Raw genomic sequence first — 18593 nt, forward strand, 5'->3', positions numbered from 1 at the left:
TTTACTCTTGTTCAAACCCTGACTGGTTGTTTATTGTTGTTGTTGTGTACACACACTGTGTTTATGTGTTACTATGTACATAAGTGTGTGAGTGCAGTACCCGGCAGGCACGAGTTCAGAAGTCAGAGGCTAACTTTGTAGGTCATCATTCTCTCTCCACCTTTCCGTGGGTCCTGGGGATCAGCTCCACTCTGTGCGCACCTTTCCCACTGAGCCATCCCGCTGACTTCTGTGTACAGTGGACTCCATTCACATTAACATGGAGACTATTTTCCCTCCCAGAATAAAACACAATGAAGGCGACTTGTCTATCAGGGAGGGACAGGACCTGTTGGGGACATGGGTCAGCTGGCTGCCAAGCAGGCCCCACCTACTTGCTCTCCCGGCTCTGGGAGGCTAACAGTCCTCAGGAGGAGAGGATCAGGGTTTCTCTTGTTCTTCTCAGTTCAGAAGAGGCTGCTTATTCACTTTAAAAGATTGCTATGATAAATAAAAACAACAAACATTTTTGAAATTTTTATTTGGTGTTAACTCCACAAGAAAATAAAACAAAACAAAACAAAACAAATCAGTTACTCTGGTGTACGTGAAATCAGAACAATACAACCACGGGGGAAAAGTCAGCCCGGGATAGAGCCGATACTTCAGTGCTACGGATGTGCAACGCGCTTCATACCACAGTGCGCTTCAGCGTTTGCCAACTTTTTTTTTTAATGCTTTTTTGTGATCATCCATTCATGAAACTAAAACCACACTTTAATTCTGTGCCAAAGCCTCAGAGCTTTAGCCACTTACTACAAAAAAAAAAAAAAAAAAAAAAAAAAAAAAAAAATCAAAAAAACAAAAACAAAAACAAATACAGAATCTAGTTATCCCTTTGCCTTTGATGACCCACCGTATCCCCTATGGGGGGCCTCTCCCCACACCCAGAGAGGAGGAGGTAGGGTCTTTGCCACCTGGAGCCTTTTCCTGATAAACTGGCTGTCCAGGTCACCCAAGCTCATGGCTGAGTATGAAATCCATTTGGTCATAGCAACAATTTCTAGGGTAATCTTGATGTCATTGATTTTAGGAATTTACAACTTGCAATCCCTTTTGCCTTTGATGATAGGTTATATTTCAGTGCAGATGTTAATCAGATTTTAGGAAGCTCCAGAAGAAAAAAATACATAAAATGCATCTGATACCTGTAAATAAATAAGAGCAACATGAAACCTTCTACATGCACACACGCACACACGCCACTGTAAAGTGTCAGAGGATGTGCTGTATGAAACAAACCCTAAGATGGCAAGATGCCCAGCCAGCAAGCCAGAGCAACAGTGCCTGCACAGGCTCCACGGGGTTTCCTGTGTGCCTGAGAAACAGGCAACAAACTCAAGTACTACCAGCAAGGCCTGAGGGGCAGCTCCACTCCCAGCTAAGAAGCCACACACATGTCCAGTGCTGTCCCACTTACTGGTGAGGCCAGTTCAAATACTTCAGAGCTCTCCCACCTCCTGATGTCCTGGACATGCTGAGTTCATGTCACAGACAAGGTGTTTTTAAAAACAACAAGTTGGTTAAAAGAGAAAAATCATTTTGGATGTTTAGGTCTTGCACAACTGGCCCTACTAGCACCTGTGGCAGTGCTGCGAGAGAGACCGAGGTGATCGGCACGTTTAGATGCAACTGTGTGAGGCCTGCTGCCTGCCTGCTTCACCAAGTCCCACGAGGCGATAATCAGAACAGCAATCACACAGGCATGTGGGAAGTTCCTCTACCCACCCCAGCCCACCCCAAGCAGAACTTGCCCAGAGCATTCTCTCCAACACAAAATGAGATACAAGCTACACTACATCACAGCCACAAGAGCTGCCAGCTGCAGCAGCCCAAGATTTCTTTGGGTAAGTGGTGGTCTCACTGCATGTCCAATGTTTTTAAGTTCACTTGGAGACTAAAGTTCAGTGTAGTCACCAGGTAACAATTTACAAGTAAGGTCCTCAACTATGCACTGGAGAGGCAGCTCAGAGAACCCCACTGTGCCTGCTATGGACACACTGCAGTAGCAGAACTCACCCGTCCTACCCCGGGCCTCAAATCCTTGGCTTCTTCAGCTAGCAAGAAAGTCACAAGCCACAGTAACTTCCATGTACTTTAGGGGGATCCTAAGAGAAAGCACAGTATTCTGTAAGTCTCTAAAGCAAACCCTTGTGTTCCTACAGCAATGTCCATGAGATCTTCTGAATGAGCCTGCAGATGAGTCACCATGCTTCCCTCCTCCTTCAGCAAGGCCCTGACCCACTGCAGGGGAGGACTGATCTCCTGGCTCAGAGAACAGAGCTAGAGTCTCTGGACGGTGGCGGTTGTCGCCACGGTGCTGACAAGGTGATGGCGACACAGCCGCCAGAGGGAGGCCTGCAGCTGCGATGCAGAAGCGGGACGCACTAGGACAAGCACATGCACACCCATTCCTCATGGACAGCACAGTCTAGTCTACTTCAGAGAGCAAGAACTTAACAGCTTGGAAACAAATCTTCAACAGGACAGCCGTCCTCAACACTAAAATAAGCAAGAAGAGAAAGGTAATCACTGATGTGGATCAGTTAATTGAAGAAGAAACCTAAGTTGCTGCTTTAGACTAACAGGCCTCACACAAGGCAATCTCCCATCACAGCCATTTCCAATGACTGGCACTACTCTGCAGGGTCAGAGGTGTGTTCGGGAGAAGAGCTCCTCTCTGCTGGGGCCCACCCACTCTCCGCCGGCTTCGGAGCCTGTGTCGCCCGTATCAGAGCTGGCACTGGAACACATCTTCCTGTGGAGGCCATTTGGTTTTGTCTCAGAACCTCTCTCTCCTGTGCATCTTGCTTCATAAACAGAAGACACCTACAATTCAAGAAACAATTTTCAATACACCAAAAATCAGACAATGCCCCCAAAGGCTGATCCTATTCACAGACAGAGATGAAGTAGCAATCACTGATATCTCATAGAAATCTATAAAAACTTGAAGTCGCACTGTTTCAGAGGAACCTCTTCTTTGCCCTTGAAGGGTCCAATCCTAATTCTGCACATCTAGCCACAAGAATCTATGTGCCACACTAGGGTAGGACAACGGGACTCCTTAACTCTCAGCAAGTCTTTGAGTACCTGGTTCAGGGTAGCCCATGAAGCTCTGCCCAGGCTCCCTTAAGTAAACAGACATGGTAATGCACAGGGGCTCACAGTTCCAGCAGACAAACAAACCAAAGGACAAAACTTCATACTGTAGACATGAGGATACTGGTTAAGGGGCACTCTAAACAGGGGCAGAGCGTTCTAGAAGGTGGCACTCCTGAGCAATGGCTGGTGCTCTGCACAGCAGTGCCGGGATCACCTGTGGTATAGAGCATCTTCTTGTGTTTATAGGAAGGCTGGCATCTGGAGCCCCAAAATACTCGGCGGCAATGGTAGCTTTTTCATCAGTTACAGCAGCTAACACTATTTCCCAGTGCATCACAATATACACCATTAGCATCGCCCACCACAGTCCCTGTTTCTGAGCTCTAGGTGGACACACAGAAAAGCTAAGTGAGAGCAAAGCACACAAGGCTTCCGGGCATGGAGGGAACTTTCCAAGTGCACAGCGTGGGAGCACGGGTCCCACAGCCACTGTTGGGGTACGCAGCCCTACGCTCCATCTCCACATACCTCCATTTTGTACTCTGCAAATGGATGAGTGTGCCAAGGATGGGTGTGCACAGGGGTGTTTTTAGGTCACTGTCTTGCAGAATGGCACTAATTGTCAAGGACAAGCAGATGCAAGGACAAGAAAGGCTGTGGCTGCTGTTGAGGAGTAGCAGTGGAAAAGATGGTGTGGAATAAAGAAATGGATGGAAAGTGGAGGTGAGGTACATTAACAGGCCGGCAGACACACTGTGGGCAGAGGTGAGAGGAAGAGACACCCTGAGGGTGGAAGGCTGTGGGGAGGCCTCACATGTGGGCTTGGACATAATAACACAAGCTGATTAAGTCAGTGGGATTAGCACTATACGGTGCTTTGGAAAATTCTTACAGAGCTTGAGCTAACACTGATAACTCTGAGAAGAAAATAGGTTTCCTTCAATTCCCCGGTCTTAACTTGCCTAACAGTGGAAGGCTTGAGTCTGAGCTGAAAGTAGGTCGAGGTCTTGACGGTGCCTTCATGGTACTCACAGGCAGGTTGGGGAGACAGAAGTGTCTGGGATGTGGGACTCCATCCAGAGAATGCACAGAGCACAGAAAGGGCAAGGCCTGCCCCACACAGGCTGGAAAAGTGTACTGGAAGGGAGATGCTGCCCAGGACTGAGCATGAAACAACAGCTCAGCACAGCATCTAAGACCCCCGTGCCAGCAGCATAGTGTCAGTGGGGACGTTAAGGGCTGTTCATGAAGGTCTGGCAAATGGTTGGGGCTTGGGGTTAGGGTTAGGCAGATCCAAAAAAAAGGGCCAAGAGGAGAAAGGCAACACTCAGGATCTGGGAACATGGGCCAGGGGTGGGTCACAGGACAAGTGACTCAGGTGTGTGACTAGAATGGAAGGGAGGAGGACAGTCCACTTACCCTATTAAAATCTAACAGACGCTCTTCACGACTGGGTGTCTCTTTAGCATCTGGACATTCTTCTATACCATTCTCTCCCTTGGCATTTGTATAACATTCTTAATCATTTTGAATGGAGAAGGGAAAAGAGGGAAAGGGGGAAATTCAATTAAGACAGTTGAAACACACATCCTTGTTTCACCTCACTGAAAAGCTAGGCCTCCCCACCCTCTGGAGGTTTAGGTTGTCATTGAAAGCACAGCCAGTTTGAAGTGTATGAGAAAACATGACATTAGCTGAAAACTTCAGCCACAAGTATGTAATGAATAATAAAAACCAGGCCAGCATAAGCATACTCTACGGTAAAACATTATCTCAACAATTCAACAAATATATACACAGATCTATGATGTAATGGTCCTGGGACACAGGGGAAAAGACCAGTGAGACCCATGCTCTCAAGAATGAGTGTCAAGTGGAGGGAGACAGTCAATGCACCAGATATGCTCATGGAACAGCAGAGGTTCCAGACAGGCAGCCCAATGAGAAAGCAAAGCAGGTCACTAGCTGGCCTGTTCTAATTCAACAGCATGCCCACCAGTCTGTAACACTGTGCACACGGAGGCTCATGGTCCAGTTAGCCAAGGCTCACAGAATGAGAAGGCAATGTGGACTAGAGTTGGAGGAATCCAATCCAGCAGCAGCTTCAACTGTGTTTTATCTATGCACTACAATATTTAGCCACCTAAGGAACTTGGAGAAGCCTATGCCTCAGGAGACTGACCATCAGTCCTTCTGAGAAGTTTCCAGGTGACTCCTGAGCACAGCCCCTGTGCTGAACCTAGTCTTGGATTAGCCTAGCCTCTTGTCCACTGACCCACGAAGAAGATAGCTGTGATGGAGTCAGAAAGAAGGATGGAGACTCCAACCAAGCTAGTTCAGACCTGGCTCTGACAGAGCTCAGAAATGCTGATCCTTTAGCATCCCTGCTCGAAAGGGTTATACCACAGGTGTCAATGGATGCTCCGGCTCCCATGTGCCTGGGTCACAGAAGACAAGGCCAGCCTTAGTGAGTGCTATACTCTTGGGCACCAAGTGCAGACTTTGCTTGCCATGTGGATATTCTTCATAACCTATCAGTCCTGGGCATTACTTGGAGTGACAAAAGCCATAATAGATGCCAGGTTCTGCTTCTTACTTGTGACATGACTCTCCAAGCCACATACCCAACCTCTTTAAAACAGAAGCAACATCATCCTCTTCAAGGAGGTGCTATGTGAGAAGTGGACAGGTACAGCAACATTTTCTATAGCCACCAACCTGGAACGTGGGTTCTGGGTGGCTGGGAGGCCATTAAGCTTGAGTGGCCTCATTTCATCCCATTCACTCCATACACACAGCAGGGCCAGAAGAGAGACTGTGCAAGGGAAGGTGGCTCTTTTCTGGTTAAGAAATGCTATGTTCATCTTCACACCTCCACTCAGGGGGTTGGCTAAGAATCATACTAAGCTCATCCCATGTGTCTTTTTTTTTTTTTTTTTTTTTTGGTTTTTCGAGACAGGGTTTCTCTGTATAGCCCTGGCTGTCCTGGAACTCACTTTGTAGACCAGGCTGGCCTCGAACTCAGAAATCCACCTGCCTCTGCCTCCAGAGTGCTGGGATTAAAGGCATGCGCCACCGCGCCCGCCTCCATGTGTCTTATTAATGCTCCCAGTGACAGCTACAGTTGTGGAGCTGTTTGTGGGTTACAGCTATAGGCACCTTGCCTGCTGAAGAGGCATCTTTATTCCTCACAATCATCCCAATAGGGATAGCTTCCTTTTACAAATGCAGACAACAGAGCAAAGAAACCCAGCAGTGACCCACAGAGGAACGGCTCCAGCTAGCCTTGCTCCCCCATCAGTCTGTGCAACTCCCCAAAGGGTTCACTCTACCCAGCCTGGATAATGCATGCCAATAGCAACTAAGCTCCAAAGCACAGCACAGCCAGAGTTTAAGCACCGGGGACCACCACCAAGCCTCTGCAGTCTCTACCCCAAGCCACCTAGGCTCCGCCCCGCACTGCTCCTCCAATGCCCGCTGCTGTGGTCTGTGCCCTACCTCCAGCCCCACTGAGAAGACACACGTCCAGGACAGGCAGTCAGTGTGTCTATACATCCCCAGGGCAGCACTTTGATCAGAGACACATATACACAGAAGTGCACAGGGCAGGTTTCTCAGCAGGACACAACACACCCTGTCTCCTCCTCCCTTGGGGTACTTGGAGTTCTAGTTAGCCAGTGTCCAGAGCAGCACATGTTGATTACTAACCATTTCTAATACTAGAAGCTTCAGGAATGCCTATCCTTTCGAGGGGTGAATAGCTAGTTATCCTGCATAACCTCCATGTGAGGCAATAGAAAGAGTACCCCATACTGTCATTGTTAAGGGAGCTTCACAAGGATTAAACTCATAGCTGTCATTCAGAAGACTGGCTAACATTCCTTCCCCACCAAGCTTCCCTATGCAGAATTTCGCATACACATACAAAAGCATTACATCCATTTACTGGCTCCTGCCAACAACAGACTGCATACGCAAGATGCAGAGCTGAGCTGGAACTGGCTCCTACTAACGAATGACAAAGTGAACCAAACTGAGGCAGTGCTTCTAAAAATCATCCCCAAGGAAGTAGCTTCTTTGCTACATGGTGATGTACCTCTTCCTCTTCTCGCTCTTTATGACGAGGAGCTTCTGAGGCACAGCTATGGAGATCTCTGACTTACACTCTTAGCTGCACCTGTCTCAAACTCATTCAGCTTCTAGACGGATCACTCAGGAGGTTGGGTGCGTACTCCATGGTCCTGACATCTTCCTCACGCCCCTTCTCTCTAGCTCAGTGGTTCTCAGCCTTCCTAACGCTGACACCCTCTAACGGCTCCTCACATTGTGGTGACCCCAACCTTAAAATGATTGCCTTGTACTAACTCAGACTGAGAACCACCGTTCTAGAGCCTAACTTCCTCCTGCTGCTCACACTGCAGACTCAGGGCAGGTGCGACCACTACAGAATCGCCCCATCCTATTCCCATCACCTAACTCCCCAGCTTAAATTTTGTCTCTGTTGTTGCTACAAGTCTTCCAGCATACATCTGACCTGAACACCCTGCAAACAAGTCTTTCCCACAGCCACCCCTCAGTGCACACCAAACTGCAGCCAAAAGCCAGGTTCTCATACTTGAGGCTCCTCCTCATCAGACTTCCTGGCTCACCTTCCAAATAGCTGAGCCCCACAGGACATGGTTCTTTCAACCTGCCTCACACCTTGTGACCTTCTTTGCACAAAGATTGCCTTGAGGACTCCCTTCCCTATGGTCAAGGTGGTTATACATATCTCATCAAAGGTCCATACCATTTATGCTTCTAAGGAATTTCCAAACCCTTCTACCAGTCAATGCTTAGGTTTAAGAGCAGGGTCCAATTTGCAATCACCTAGGTGTCCCTAGGGTCTTACAAAGTGCTGGCCATAGGAACTTTTCTGGTGTTTTCTGGACTGTATTCATACCTAAAGAACCCGTTGCTCTTGGTGAACTAGAAATGTGAACAGAATAATGACACAGTCTCCTTACCTTCACACTCTGACGTGGGGAAAAGGGGAGAGTACAAAGCTTTTTCCCACCAGCTCTGCTTTTCTTGATTTCTTGTTACTTCTTGCACATCAGTGTTCAGTACAGGAAACTGTTTAGATGAAGCCAAACACAGAGCATGTTTATAAACCTTCAGGACAGACAGAAAATTTTCAGAATTACTGAAGCACTACATACCTAGTGCCTTTAGACTGGTGAGTTAAAAAAAAAAAAATCTAAAGTTTTTTGCTGTTCAGGAAAAAGGCCTTACTGTAAATAAAGGAAACCTTAAGAAGTACTTCAACTCTAAGTAGAACAAAAATCTTGACAGAACCCTCTTACAAGACCTAAGCAGCGGGCAGGAAATTCTCTTAGCCTACTGAAGTGCAACAGGTAGACTCAGGCCTGAGCCTGAGGGGCTGTGGAGAGACAGGTTCCACCCTTCCAAGTAGAATGTTTAAGGCTGCTCAGACCCTGCTCGCCCTCTAGACAGTGAGAACAGGTTACCAGAAGCTGTCACTGGTGACCAACAAGTCCTTGGAGTGGTCATGAGCCGCACAGGCAACTTCTGTTGACAAATGCATCCTGGTATGCTGGTGGAGGTCCCCTTCTTCACTGGGCCTGAGAGGCCTGCCAACAGCTCCCCAGGGCAAAGCCTAGCTCTCCATTTCCCTACCTCCCCAGTCCTTATGCTCTGCTCTTGCCAGAATGCCTGTGAACTGTGTACAATCCCATGACATCATTTGTTCAAGTTCAAAACCTAAACTGTTTCAAGAGCTAACAATCATTTATTTTCTAAAGGGGTTTTATTGTGGTTTGAACTATAAATTATTTTATGGGTCTAAAATTGCATTATCTAGTAAGTTTTTAAGAATTACATGGGAATATATTGGGAATTAAATAGGGAATATATTTTAAACCTTTTACTTTCATTTATTATGACTTTTCAGAAATAGTTCCAAATTTAGAACTGAAAGAAAATTGTACTGTCTGCCCAGAGTAGTTAATTAGCCTTTCTTATCCCCTGTATGACCGGTCTCCTAAACATAAGTACTGCTCAAGGTCCTCTGAAGGCTGAGCTAAATACAAATGAAGCCAGCCAGCAGTGTACAGGTCTGCAGTAAAAGTAAGTACCAGGGCCTGATACCAATGGGCAACACGTGAAGGCCTTCTGTACTCTGGGACACGAGCTGGCACTACTTAGGGCAGGCAGCAAGGGAGAGGGCCAGAGGTATCTCTATTGTCCAACAGTACTTCTGAGGAGACGGGAGGTAGGTAGCAGGGTGCTGAGTTCTTATCTGAATGGTTTTCGGTGCTACTTTCTAATCCCCTTGTGAAATGAAAGAGACACAAAGTCAATCAAAGACAGGTGTGGTGAGGGAAACAGGTTTGACCAGTCAGGACACCACCCAGGAACTGGGTACACACCAAGATGTGGTCAGATGTGAGAGCCCTGGAAGTTTAAGGACAAGACTGTTATCTGGGTATCTCTGTATCTCTAGGCAGAGCACTCTGCTTACAAACTACAGAAACTGGCTCCCAGGATGTCTCTGATTCCAGAGCACATCAAGTCCTCTCTTCACTCTGCTGTGGCCTTAGGCAAGAGTCTATATTATTTGAGGAGTCCTTTCTGAATCTCCCATTTGGGTGCCAATTCCTATGGCTAAGACTTATCTTCTCTTTTATACTGCAGCAGCCATCCATATTCCATACGCATGCACCATTTCATAACACCTTTCCACTCAGTTATTCGCAGCTTTTGGGGAGCATAGCAAACTTCACAACAGTTCACTCATCTGAGGCTGTTTAATGTTTTAACTCAATGAATATAAAGAATACTGAGGAGAGGCAGGAGGATCACAAACTCAACGTAACCCCTTAGTTACATAGTGAGTTCAAGGCCAGCCTGAGATAGAGCCAGGGGATGGGACACAACATAAGCACAGAAAGAACTGGGAAAAGGCAGAACAGAGCCCTACCATCCACAGAAGCTGCTTCTGCCCAGGTACATACTCAAAGGGAGCTCTGGGAGAAAGCCTGCCTGGCTCCTTACTTAACAGAGCAAGCTGCTTCCAGCACTCTCCATTCACCCAGTGTCTCATCCAGTGCTCTGTCTTTCTTCAAATGCTTATTTAAATCCTCACACATCGTTAACCTAGCATGTCTGCTGTTAGCCCCAAGCCTGCAGAACTTCTCACAGGCTCACAGTTGATGAGTCCAGTACCTGCAACAGCACTGGGCAGAGGGCACTCCACACATGCAATGACCAGGACAATGAAAGGGAGGGAGTGCACAAACTACATCCAAAAAGACTGACCACAGATGGTTTAGCAATTCTTGGAAGTTCTTCAGAAGCTGGCAGTCAGGGGACAAAGACTCCATAGTTCACACTCCCACTAACTAGTCTATTTCTGCTGAAAAGGAAGGTTTCCCTTCATGGAGGTCCAGTGCCCCTTTCCCACTGGTCCTTCTTCATTACTAGGTCCCAAATGGCAGAGAACATGCTATGTGGACCTCTCTTTTAAAGAAATGTAGATAGAGAACATCCACTGGAGCCTGGAAGGGCTCACTGTTGCTCTCCACTTCTGGAGGCGCGGAGCCAGGCGAGTGCTGCCTGGTCCTCACTGTGGGACTGGGCCAGTCTCTTTTTGAAGTTTAAACATTTCTAGCTACCAGGCGAGGAAACCAGTCTCTGCTGTCTGTTAGGATGACACTGACAGACTGGGCCAGGAGGGACGTGTTCCACAAGCCACGATGACCTCTGCTACCTCTCCAACCTCCAGAGTTGCTGCCCTTTACAGTGTGATACTCCTGGTACAAAACGACTTCATCTCCTGAACAAGACTGCAAAGTCCTTAAAGACAGGGACTAAGAATCTGGCTTTCTATGTTCAAAGGGCTTGGCCTTAAGCAGGCAATTAAAGGCCCAAGAGAAGAGGACATCCGAGCCGTATTTCTGTGCAAGAGTTACATGGGGTGCGCTTTCTGTGCTAGTTTTTGCCTTTAGCTATAACTGGATGACCAGTACCCAACCAACACACCAGCAGCTCAGGTTCTCCACCTGGCCTTCTGCTCACATGGCCCCTCCTGTGCCTGCATGTCCAGGTGTGTTCAAAACACCTGCAATGTCTATACCCCAGGACGGCTCTGGTGAGGTTCCCACAGCTCCAGGGCTCATTGCAACTGCTCCACCTACCACCTTACCCACAACTACACTGGCCCCGATGTCCTAAAAGATAAGGAAAGGCCATTAAAAGTAAATATACCATGCAGAAAGTACTTTTGGTGGGATTTACCACAGCTAGTACTACCAGAGGGTTGGTGAGAGAAGCAATCACTGAGTATGCCCTTGTGTAACTTCATATGAACAACCCATTTCACATGAGATATGAGATTTACTAATTGGGCTTCTTGCCTAGACTGAATTTCTCACAGACAAGGATGACACCGCACACATTAGGGTTCTCCCCCCTTAGTGATAGGCACATAACAGGCATCCAAATCATGTCTGCCCAATTTGACTCAACTTTGAAGTAAACCCAATTCTTTCCAAGGTCCTAACTGGTAATTCTAAGGAAAATCCTCTACTTTTATTCTCTTGCACTGAAACAGAAGGCCTTTGCCTAGGTGGAGCCATTCTTAGGAACTCTTCCTAACTGACCCGGGCATTACAATGGGTAGGTAAGACACAGGTCAAGCCTCAGCCTGGGCACAAACTGTTCCTTCAAGCCACTCTCGACACTGTTCCTCAAGCCAGCCTATGAAGTGAGCTCCAACTGCAGTGATGCAGTGATACTGACAGCATGGCAGCACCCAGACTCTCAAGATGTCCCCACAAGTCTGCAGCAAGCTAGACCTCTCAAAAAAAAAAAAGAAAGAAACAAAAGAAAAGAAACGAAGAGAAGAGAAAAGAAAAGAAAAGGGAAGGAAAGAAAAGGGAAGGAAAGAAAAGAAACCCCAAATCTGAGAACACGGAAATACATCAACATACTAGAAAGCGAAGGAATATGGTAGTAGTAGGTGGACTCTTGCTTCTTTCCTCATTTTCTTTCTTCCCAATCTGGAGCCAGGTGAAACACAAAGCACACAAAGGAGCATTTAAGGAGGGAGATGGGGGCAACACAACAACACACAAAGGCTAACAACATGGCTGGGTTTTCCTTAACAGTTCAGATTTCAGGGATTCAACAGGGTTAAACCTGGCCTTTTATAGACCAAGGTGCATGCTAACTAGAGCAGCAATCTTCAACTTCCCCCAAGGTTCTTGCAACCATCCAAAGGCAAGCAGTTACACGTCCAGGGCCCTGCCTCCGATGACTCAGTGCTCAGTGCCCAGCTATAGACGCCAATAGCCAAAGAAAAAGGTAAAGGCAAAAAGGCAAGGAACTCATGAGACAGAAAATGCAATTACAAAAAGAGGCTGAGAGTGCAGGTAAATTAAGAAAAGGGAGAAATTAATTCTGATATGAGGTGGGATGAGGACTGAACAGGATGTAGGGAGGTATCCATGAAGGAGGTAGATCTGTGGCCTCACAGAATGCGCGGGAGCCAGTAAGCAGGGTGGATGAGAGGAGGGACACACATATCCATCTGCATCAGGTGGCTATGACTTGAGACTGCCTCCAACACTAACAACCTGCTTCTGGAAAAAAGCCAGGCACTGCTATGTCAACTAATCATCAAATAAAGTGGGCAGGCAGCTCTGCCTTTGTCGGTGGAGCAGCTTACTGCTGTGTCTGTTCTGGCACAGCCAATTTAACTTCAAGGGACGTCCTAGAAACACATTCAAGGGGAATGATAACTCCATTAACAAAACTGCTGATACTAACATCACCTAGCAGTTCCACACGAAACTGCCAACCCAGAGCCCCTTCTCGATGAGCACCAAGAAGATGTGTTCCTTCACTTGGTCCCTTTATATATGAACCACAACATACTTCAGAGAATGGTGACCAGAAGTAAAGTATTTTACATGGAATACACAACTATAATAAAACTGACCAGCATTCTTTACTCACAGCTACATTCTGGTTCCGACTCTGAAGGAGAAAATGCTTACACACGGGCCTTATGTTTTATCCACACTGCACGCATATTATACAAGAACTTCACATCCTGAGAGTTAGTATGTCTTTTCTATGCAGAGTCAATTATTTACTTCAAATTTGTACACAGCAAATCCATTTTAAGTCCTTAAATGTAAACTAAGACTTTTAAGTTCTAAAAATTTAAAATTAATTTCCTAGTAATCCAGTCCTACTTTTCTTGTCTGATAAGGCTGCCTTTCATTAATGTCTGATCAAATCCCTTATTCAATACTGACACATACCTCTTCCAATTGTCCTGAAGAAACTGGATTATCTTCACAAGTAGGGAACTGACAACCTGCTTTGCAACTGCAAAACTCATTCATCTCTTCTTCACATTGTGTCATTATTTTACAGTTTGCTGCTGAGCTTTCTAAATTTATTTCTAGAGATTCGTTAAAGTTACATTCCAAACACTGATTTTGTTTTCCTACTGGCAGAATCCCAGTTGCCTCCTCCTGGGAATCCAGTGATGTCTGAGCACTCTTCTCCATTCCAGATTTTTTTAACCTGGGCAGGAACTTCCCAGACTCAAGCTCTAACTTTCCATAGTAGTGACCTTCTTTCTCTGCATCTTCTTCTAAAGGTTTGAGATCTGCTTGTGGGTCTTCAAATACATCAACTTGGGAAGGAATGGGAACACTTGCTTCATCTTTTTCAGATTCGAATTCTGACTCACTTCCTCCTCCAGGGGATAGTTCAGATGCAGAAATCGGGCGAAAGTGAGTCCGGGGAGAGATTCGAATAGCCCTGTACTGTGTCCTGTCGACACCACATATTCTGGGGTGAAAAACCTCACTGTCTGAATCAGAGCAGAGGATTGATTTCGGCTTGAAACTGGGGCTAAAAGATGCAATCCCTTCTGGTTCAAATGAGCATTCTACGTGGAGAACTTGTGAGAAGGGGTTGCTTAGGTCAAAGGAAGAGAGTGAGTATTCAAGGCCAGGATCTTCAACTTGAAAGTTACTGCAGGCTCCTAGCAAGTCTTCATGGAAGATAAAAGAAAACCCCTTGTTTAATCCATTTTCCCCGCTCTTCGGCATGTCATTCTGTTCAAATGACACAAAGGGCTTCCAGAGCTGCCTGTGACCAGGAGCAAAGCTGTTTCCAGGGGTCATAAAGACATCTGTACCTGCGATTGTCACCACATCAGAGGCTGCACACTGTAGCAAGCTCCCTTTTGTGTGACCAGGTGGTACAACTGCCCACTCCCCATCGCTGTTGAATGTTTTGAGCTCTCCATAAACTCCTCCAAGAATGAATGTGTTCTCCTTATCTTGGGCCACATCCCAAGGTTTAGAGGGTGTGGTGTAATCGCCACCATCCACCTTGGACAGCTCACTAGAGACAAACGTTCTCTTCTCCATGTTCTCCTTCTGTCCCTCCCAGAGATGATACTCCGATCTCTGCACAGCCCTACGGGGCTCTTGAAGGGCTTCCATCTTAGCCTCAGTGTCCAAACAGCAGCAGTAGTTATTTACATCTGTGGGAAACAATTCCTCCCCAGTTCTTTCTATCTCTACTGCAGTCACAGAACTCCTATCTACCATCTTTGTCCAAATGTCTTTAATAACCCCTGAGCTGTAGCCATCTCTATGTGGACTGCTTTCACTACATGCTTGTGTAGTTTCAAAGTTCTTGCTTTCTGCCTTTTGTTCTAGCTGAATACCACACACAGATTCTAGCTTAGATCTTTTTTTGAAAACTAATGTAGGAATTTCTCCTGAAGTTCTACTGTTTTGCTGGCAAGTTTCATCCTGCAAAAAATCTAGAAGCTCTTCATCTACAAAATCTGACGAGACTCTGGGAACCACATAATTAATATCTTCTGCAGTAAACTGTGTTGATTCTTCAAACTGAATGTTTAGTGTCTCGTTGTCTGAGCGTGCTTCTTCTGAATGGGACCACGGACTACAAGTTCTTGTTGAAAGATTAGAACAGTGTTCGTTTTCTTCAAAGGCACTATTTTTGGTCCATATGAGCAATCTAGACTGTGTTTTCCCCAGCATATTAGCACTAGAATCTGCATGTTCACTTCCCAAGTTGAGTGTTTCAAAAGAAAATGGTAAAAGAGAATTACTGCATTGCACTTCAAATACTGAAAAACAAGAGTTTATACCAGATCCTTCATTAATATTGGAAAAGGGCTCTTGATTGCCAGCAAGCATGTGTGAACTGAGTATTGTGCTGTCCAAGATAGGAGAGAGTCTAACTGGAGAGTCTCCTCCAAAACTCTCTCCATCAGCATCACCAGAGCTAGATGAACAACACTCCCAAAACTGAGCCAGATTGCCAAGGTCTTGCAGGAAGAAGCCCTCAGCACCCACAGAGCTGGTAGAATCTGTCCATATTGCACGTTCCCCTTGCAACTCCATACCATCTAACACTATGCAACATTCTGCCTCATAATCTGTATTCTCCTTGCTTTTTTGTTGAATCATATTCAAAATCCGACTTTCTCCTTGCATTGTTTCTGAGGCACCAGGATCCAACATGGATTGATCAATATCCACTTCATAGAAGTGTGTTAGTTCTGATAGATGAATATCATCCAGATATTTATTGTCCTCTGGTAGAGAACATAATGAGGTCCCAGCGAGGTCAATATCCTCGTTTATAACTGCAGGCATTTCTACAAAATGACCATCAATGAAAGTACCTGCTGCGAGGTATGTTCTATGGATATTACTGTTACTGATACACAGACCACGCACAGAGTCAGACAAGTCTTCCACCGCCTCTGCTGTCAGAGCACTTGTATCTTCCCTGTTTCGGTATGTGGTCTCTAGTTTGCTTTTTCTACTTAAAGGAACAAAATACTCGGCAATGGGCTCCGTGTACCAGAGTGGCTCTTCCTTGTACTCTTTGTTGTTTCTGCTCTCCACATACAGGTCTTTCACTGCAGTGTTCCCAGAGTCGCTCCTTCCCGTCTCCTTTGCTGGTCTTTTACCCCGCTTGCACAGCTGCCTGATGGATCCATTGCTGCTGCTGCTGCTGCTGCCACCACTGCCTGCATGGACTCCTCTCTCTGCCTTCCCACAATGCTTCAGTGACTGCCTGTTTTGCCCATTCCGCCCTTTTTTGTTTCGAATTTCTCGTGCCTTGTGTCTGACTTTAACGTACTTCATGGATGCTTTTAACTCTCCTTGGTTACCACTTGAACTTGAGCCTGCTTCGCTAGAGCCAGATGACCACGAGCGAGGGCGCGTCTTCCCTTCGGGTTTGTGTCGGATCTGCCTTTTGTACAAGGCAGGCTTTCCTTCCGTGGTGCTACCGCCCAGCTTGCTCTCCCTCTCGTGTCTGCTCCTGCTCTGGGCTTTCTCATGCGCGGCGACAGAGGCGACACGACTTCTCTCTCGGACGGCTTCACTCTCACTATTGCAGTCCTTTGGAGAAGATGTATCTGTGCTTGCTGGTGGGGCTGTGGATGCTGACGAGGAGCTGGAGTAAGAACAGGGTTTGGACTTGTTCCACACGGTCATGATCTCGTGCAGGCAAACCGGTTTCTCAGACAGTGGTGGAAATGCTTCATAGTACCTGCGAAGCAGAGGAAGAGCTCAGAAGCAAGCCGCACTTTACAGCCACCACTACACAGACAGCAACGTCAGCCTGAGGGGCAGCGCCCCAGCTCGCCAGTGTCAGCACTCACACCATCAAGGAAGCGAGAATTGGAAATGAATTACCAAACAGTAAAACCGTGCTGTGCATTAAAATTAGTCCCCCACACCAAGCACTTCAGCACTGCTTGTACTGTGAGAGGCACTATGCAAATACTATGAAAATACCTAAGATTTGTCATCAAAGCTTCAATTTCATCTAGAAAGAAATGACAAAAACAATGTAATAGGACGAATGTACTGGGCTAATTAATAGGACATGTCTGAACTTGAATCTTATCTTGGCCACTTACAATGCTTGTGACATTAAACTCATTATTTGATATTTTAGTCTTTTTCCTCCCTTTAAAATAGTGAACACATAAGAACCTCACAGTTGTGAATAGGGGAAATAAGTGGCATTGAAAGTCGCTGAGCAGATGACTCAGGATTACGGCTCTGTAGCCATTTCCTAGTCTGCACCGGCTTTCCTGCTTCTTTCCTAGGCAGCCTTAGGCTATTACATAACCTTGCAGTGGCTCCAAGCAGGAATAAGAAGAGTCCCCCTCAGAAGCAGGAGTAAAGGACAAGAAATGAGTCAGACCATCACCCACTACATACCCTACTATTCATGCATCTACTATCAGGGCAACAGTATGGATCTCTGCATTTATGCAGGCTCCAATTGGTCATAAGTGAGGATGCTGGTGCAATCAGAGTCAGTGATCACAGCTGGGTTTAGTGAACAGGGAGGGGTGAGACCTACACACATGCTATGCTCCAGGATGGAAGCCTAATTGGACCATAACCCCCTAAACATGCTTAGAACACCACAGAAAGAGACTTGCTAGAAAAAAATAGCAATTACTTAAGATTTGAGAGCAGAAAAGGTCCCCAAAGGATGTCTAAAGCTATGCTGCCTCAAGGGTATTGCTCTTCCAGACATTAAGGCCACCCACTAAGTGGCAAGGGCTATGTTTACAAAGGTATTCAATGTGACTATCTGTAGTAAAGCTGAATAGTACAAATTATTAAAAGCTTTATAGGTAATTTTCTCTTTAAAAATTATTTTTATTTGTGTGAGTGTGAGTGTGTGTGTGTGTGTGTGTGTGTGTGTGTGATTAGCCAAGAAGGCCAGAAGAAAACAATGAATTCCCTGGATCTGGAGTGGCGAGTGGTTGTAAGCCACTTGACATGGGGCTGGGAACTGGAAAAGCAGCAAGTGCTCTTAACTGCTGAATCATCTCTCTAATCCCATACACAATATTCAACATCCTAGAAGTCATATTAGAAGTCTAAGAAGATATCCGGTGCCTTTCCCACCCGAGGAGGGGTGTCTGCCCGGGAGCAGTCTCCAGGCCTGAAACGGTAGGAGGGCCGTCTTTGCTACGGTGCACTGCCAGGGAGAAGGCGGCCTGCAGAAGTGACACAGCTTCTGGGAAAGATCCCGTTTCTGGCTCCANTCACCTGGCACCTTTCCCGCCCGAGGAGGGGTGTCCGCCCTGGAGGAGTCTCAAGGCCTGAGCCAGAAGGAGAGCCATCTTTGCTCCGGTTCGCTTAGGCTCCAGTCTGCGCTAGCAAGAGTGTGGACCGCAAAAGCTACACAGACAAACAGAAGCAACGTAACTTCTGGGACAGACACTGTTTCAGGCTCCAGAAATTTGGGCACCTTCCTCGACAGAGGAAAGGCGGCCACCTGTGAGGGCTCTGTCTGCCAGAGCAGGTGAGAGAGTCATATTGTGTCCAGGGTCCCTCAGTGGCTAG

The 18593-nt window shown here is 46.6% G+C and overlaps 1 protein-coding gene across 7 annotated transcripts in view; it reads right to left on the minus strand.

Moving 5' to 3' along the window:
* Window positions 1–503: 503 nt before the first annotated feature.
* Kiaa0232 (KIAA0232 ortholog) overlaps window positions 504–18593 on the minus strand; it is a 64064-nt gene continuing 45974 nt past the window's right edge. For 4 of the 7 annotated variants that reach the window (XM_029544947.1, XM_029544949.1, XM_029544950.1 and 1 more), the window contains exons 6-9: window positions 13476–16770; window positions 8151–8298; window positions 4564–4661; window positions 504–2868 (exon numbers count right to left, since the gene is read on the minus strand). In XM_029544947.1, the coding sequence (XP_029400807.1) occupies window positions 2689–2868; window positions 4564–4661; window positions 8151–8298; window positions 13476–16770 (3721 nt within the window). In that variant the 3' untranslated portion in view covers window positions 504–2688. The remainder of the gene's footprint in view (window positions 2869–4563; window positions 4662–8150; window positions 8299–13475; window positions 16771–18593) is intronic. The other 3 variants (XR_003844991.1, XM_021210388.2, XM_029544951.1) reach the window with 3 other exon arrangements.

The sequence above is a fragment of the Mus pahari genome, chromosome 13 (assembly GCF_900095145.1).
Source record: "Mus pahari chromosome 13, PAHARI_EIJ_v1.1, whole genome shotgun sequence".
In the NCBI taxonomy this organism is placed as follows: domain Eukaryota; kingdom Metazoa; phylum Chordata; class Mammalia; order Rodentia; family Muridae; genus Mus; species Mus pahari.